The sequence below is a fragment of the Cydia amplana genome, chromosome 16, assembly GCF_948474715.1.
Source record: "Cydia amplana chromosome 16, ilCydAmpl1.1, whole genome shotgun sequence".
In the NCBI taxonomy this organism is placed as follows: domain Eukaryota; kingdom Metazoa; phylum Arthropoda; class Insecta; order Lepidoptera; family Tortricidae; genus Cydia; species Cydia amplana.
The window spans coordinates 14,945,500-14,950,476 of NC_086084.1; the positions used below are offsets into that span (position 1 = coordinate 14,945,500).

General features: G+C 39.0%; 1 protein-coding gene across 1 annotated transcript; it reads left to right on the plus strand.

The window, feature by feature from the left end:
- The first annotated feature begins 1,782 nt into the window (after positions 1 to 1,782).
- Positions 1,783 to 3,715, plus strand: LOC134655465 (general odorant-binding protein 2-like). Its single transcript, XM_063510929.1, has 3 exons — positions 1,783 to 1,914; positions 2,911 to 3,091; positions 3,537 to 3,715. The coding sequence occupies exons 1-3, from the start codon at positions 1,783 to 1,785 to the stop codon at positions 3,713 to 3,715; spliced, it is 492 nt and encodes a 163-aa protein (XP_063366999.1).
- The last annotated feature ends 1,262 nt before the right edge of the window (positions 3,716 to 4,977 follow it).

The following is a 4,977-nucleotide window of genomic DNA, read 5'->3' on the forward strand; positions in this document are numbered from 1 at the left end:
AATGTGTAAACAGGCCTCAAGATGAGGGCCAGCCACACTTATCCGTATGCCACACTTACCAGTATGCCACACTTATCCATATGCCTCACTTATCCGTATTGACCTTGGTAAAGTTTACAATGAAACATGAAGTAAGCAGTGTAACCAATCAGGTCGGCCACGGCTCTAATGGTGGGAATTTCCCCCGATTAATACGAATTCAATTCCGACCGATTAATAAGATTGCCAGCTAACCCCCCACTCTGTCCCCCTTTTACTAACATGCGTGAACTTTTATTGATGTTTGCAAAAGCGTGGAACGAAATGTTAATTTATATGCATGTTAGTCTTAAGTATGTTGCTGTGTCCTTGCAGGGTGTCACATGTAAACCCACCTACATATAAGCTCCACCTGATAATGTGTAATGTGATAAACATTTTGATTTGATTTTAAAAGGGATAAAAGCGCGAGACGTGAAAATTTAATAGAGACCGTGTTTATTCTTTAGGGGTAAAATTCCATTTCTGACCGCAGCTGCACTACTGGTACTGAATGCGTCGCTGTTACTGTCAATTTCCATAGTAAAATGAACAGTAGTGCAGCTGCGGTTGGAAATGGACTGTCACCTTTAGTCGTTTTGATATCAACTATACCCCTAGTGTAAATTACATTCGATAGCGTGACGTGACGTACGCGTTTGCGTTAAGTCTCATTTTGTATGGGATTTTGAGTTTCCAAAACATCCCGCTTGGCGCGCTGTTCAAAATCTAATACCTTCAAAATGAGACGTAACGCAAACGCTTTCGTCACGTCACGCTATCGAATAAAATTTACTCGTACACTAGGGGTTCTGGTGACTTCCGTTCTTGAGAATATATTTTGGTTGAAGAGAAATTTTGTCTAGTAATCTTATCTTTTAATGATGGAAAATTTTCCGTTAGACACAGACAATATTGATTAAATTTAATATATTAAAACGGGTCACTCACGTTTTTAAGTCCGCGATTTCTGGCCGTCAATTGAGACTGCAGCCATTATTTGTGTCAGTCCACCAACGTGTGTGGCTCCTGTTAAAGCTGCTCGTAATGCGGTAAAATAATAATAAAATAATAATGATATTCTGTGTAAGTTAATGTTTTCAAGTATAAAATAATAATGTGTGTTGTAATGGAAATAATGTATTGACATGTAAAATATTTCTATTTTATCAATAAAAGTTTGATTGATTGATTGATTGAAACGTCTTGAGCAATTTTGTTTATGTCTTAAAAAAATATTTAATATTCTAGTTATTAACTTAATATATTCCGTAAAATAATAAAATAGGTCCTCTACGTGTTGCTTTGGCTCCGCGCACCGCCTCCTAAATGTCCGGAACGCCATTGTTCCATGATGGGAAAGATAAGAAAAATAGGTCATTTTTATGTCGCGAAAAACATTATTATGCGGTCTCTTCACCTTCATTTTATAAAGATTTATGTTATATTAATTTATTTTAATGGACAGTAATTACAAATACCGAACATTACATTAAATAGGTACATAATTCACGCACGCTTGTTATTTACGAGTATCTGTATTATCGCACGAAAGTGACACCTATGCTCATCGACTTAGAATCCATAAATCTCAGATAGATAATATAAATAAAAATACTCTCAATTACATATCTGCATTATAAAAAAGGTAAGGAATCTAGATTACTCATAAATAAATCAGTCAAGATAGTCATTGTACAGAAAAAAAAAACAAATCTATGGTATAAAAAGGCGTGATGGCGACGAATGGTCACTGTCTTCAAAATGGCGCTTTACTGGGTAGTTCTCGCTCTGGTCCTGGCCGCTGCAGAGATGGACGCGTCTTCAGAGAAGTCCATCGTCATGAGCCGTGTCGCCGGAAAATTCGGGAAGACTTTGGAGGAGTGTCGGGACGAGGTAAGAACAGTTTGTGGTTTTGCGATAAGTATTTGTGGAAATTAAATCTTCTTCCTCCTCGCGTTAGCCCGGCATTTTGCCACGACTCATGGCAGCCTGGGGTCCGCTTGACAACTAATCCCATGAATTGACGTAGGCTCTAGTTTTTACGAAAGCGACTGCCATCTGACCTTCCAACCCAGAGGGGAAACTAGGCCTTACTGGGATTAGTCCGGTTTCCTCATGATGTTTTCCTTCGCCGAAAAGCAACTGGTAAATATCAAATGATATTTCGTATATTCCGAAAAACTCATTGGTACGAGCCGGTGTTTGAACCCGCAACCTCCAGATTGTAAGTCGCACGCTCTTACCGCTAGGCCACCAGCGCTTTTGTGAAGAATAAATAAGTAGGTAATTTTCGGTGTGTTTCTTTTATAAATGATAATATAATACGGTTGCATTATTTGAGAGTAAGATCAGGCGTGGCTCACTCCGCGATTTCGTCGCGTCGTCGCTACAAGTACCTACAAGTACATGCGGCCTACACCAATTTTGGTGTCTAGCCATAGTAGTTACCGCGCACCGCTACGGAACGGGCGCCTGCTCGCGCTTGCACCACCTAGCGGTCATATCTGTCGTAAATAGACGCGATTTGTTAGAGGGTGAATTTTCTGTAAAATGTCATTCAATAGAACTTGCTAACTATGTAAACAAACCGCCATACTATAAAATTGACACTGAATGTTAATTTACTAGTAACTTTTGTTTACATAGTTAGCAAGTTCTGTTGAATGACACTTTACCTAGTACTATTATTTATCCTGTGGTAAGGTTATAAGGCTCTTACATTGTTAGAACGTGACAGGCATGGTGACAAGTGATAAAAATGCGACAGTGCTACCGCTGGGGAGACTACAGTGTGGGGTTCTTCGATAAAGAGTGATGTACTAGGTACTCTAGGTCGTAATGTCATATAGAAAAGGGAAGAAATATGTTTTTTATCATTTTCTCCTACAGGCCAAATTAACCTCCGACATCATAAAAGGATGGGAAGAAGTCTGGAATAACGACATCGATGTAGACCGCAGAGAGATCGGCTGCGCAATCATCTGTATGTCCAACAAATTCTCCTTACTGCAAGATGATAATCACGTGCAACATGACACTTTGTCAGATTACCTAAAGACTTTGGATAATGGTAAGATTTTTACATAAAATTATAAGATAATATAAAAACCAACCCGTAACCCGTGACCCGTGAACAAGATGCATGTAACTGCGTCGAAATATCGGGAGCTCGAAAATAATACTAAAGGTAATCATGGTTTATATCCCGGTCTACGAGTATATAAGGGTCGGTTGAACCAAACCGCCTGTCACCCTTAAAGCGTTCGCTAAATTTTATTGTATGAGAATTTTCATAGTTCTCTGACGAGTGATGTTGATCATCCTGTTAAACAAATGTGGTTGGTGCAACTGGCCCTAAGTCTAGTAAAACTAACCGTGAATCATTCTGTCAAACTGTTAGGACCCCTCATAGTTTCGCCATGTCCGTCTGTCAGGCCTAGGCTTTGCTCCATCATCGTTAGTGCTAGAAAGCTGCATATTTTATTTTGAAAATTCTATCTGATTTCGACTTACAGGTGACGCTGTGGCAGCCACAGTAGCGGATTTATACATTGACTGCCAGAAAAAAAATGGGCATATCGATGACGATTGCAGCCGCACCGCTAAGATGTTCGCATGCTTCAGGGATGAAGCCAAGACGGTCGGCATTACGCCCTACGTCGACTTGATTAAAGATTTGATACAGGAGAGTTAAGACCCAACAGCGAAACGTGACATTCGAAACCATACTGACAGGATTGACGTGTTTTTGGCCGAATCTGATAACTAAATGTGACGTAAAGACCTTATGGCGTTCGGCGCTTACACTGTTATTAACGCTCCAATACTATTGCGGTGCTACGCGACGTCTAATCTATTACTATTATTTAATGAAAATGAGCCGGTCACTATATCGAACATTGTCAAAGATCCTGACGTCATCGTATTATGCTTTAGTTGTGCAATAAAAAACTGCTCGAGCGGATTTGAATTTGTTTTAATTTAACCCCCTAAAATACAGATTTAATTGTCTCATTTAACTTAGTAACAATACCGATATTGTTACTAAGTTAAACTTTGTTGTCGGTTTTATTTCGTCATATTTCGACTTTAGGCGCAGATAGAGTTCCATATTTTGTACCTACTTACGGCAATAAAATTATGTTGTTATCGCGATTGAAATGACGAACGAATTAACGATGCGTAAAGTAAGGGACTGATGGTCGGAGCGTATGTATAATTGATGTTCAATCTCTCTCCCAATAAGAATCGTCAACACACAATATCAAGAATAAGTATAAAAAAAAACAATGAAATACCTAGTATCATCTACTTAATCCTACCGCAACAAGTTTATATAGGGTCGGGTGTTCATCAGTTAGCAGTTAACTAGTACACAAATAGCCAAGCGAATATCTGGCGAATAGAATAGAATAGAATATTCTATTCTATTCGCCAGATCGAACGCGACGTTTGCTGCTTGGTGCAACCAAGGACATTAGATACCTAAGCACTTTCCTGCCTTACTTTCCAGTTAACAGCTCGCTCGCTCCATTTACGGACGAGTGAGATAAAAAAATTAATATTTCGTAAATTTTTTTGGGAAATTGTAAAAATAACAACACCCTTGAAGTTATTTATCCATTTATTTTCTTGTCTTGTTCCAATTTACAGTAATCTCGTCTCATGACAACCGTTCGCTATCACGGCTCAACAACCAAAGAGGCCCGTCCGCCAAGTGTAGTTTCTTTTTATACCCAACCCATAATAGTCTTCAATTTCAAAATTACCCTTCTTTAAAAACGAATTAAGTAGCTATGCTAAGTCTTCAATCTCAACTACCCTTAACTTTAAAAACGAATTAACTAGGTATGTTAAATACCAAAAACCCTACACTCGTCCATCCTGACTCCGTGTATGTCCTCATACACGTGCCAGGTGGAAACCCTACACTTGGCCGACAAGACTACGTATACT

Excerpts from the sequence above, each read along its gene's own strand:
- LOC134655465 (XM_063510929.1), top strand. The coding sequence starts at position 1,783 with ATGGCGCTTTACTGGGTAGTTCTCGCTCTGGTCCTGGCCGCTGCAGAG. Across the intron at positions 1,915-2,910 it reads TGGAGGAGTGTCGGGACGAG|GCCAAATTAACCTCCGACAT; the intron begins GTAAGAACAGTT and ends TTTCTCCTACAG. Across the intron at positions 3,092-3,536 it reads CCTAAAGACTTTGGATAATG|GTGACGCTGTGGCAGCCACA; the intron begins GTAAGATTTTTA and ends TTCGACTTACAG.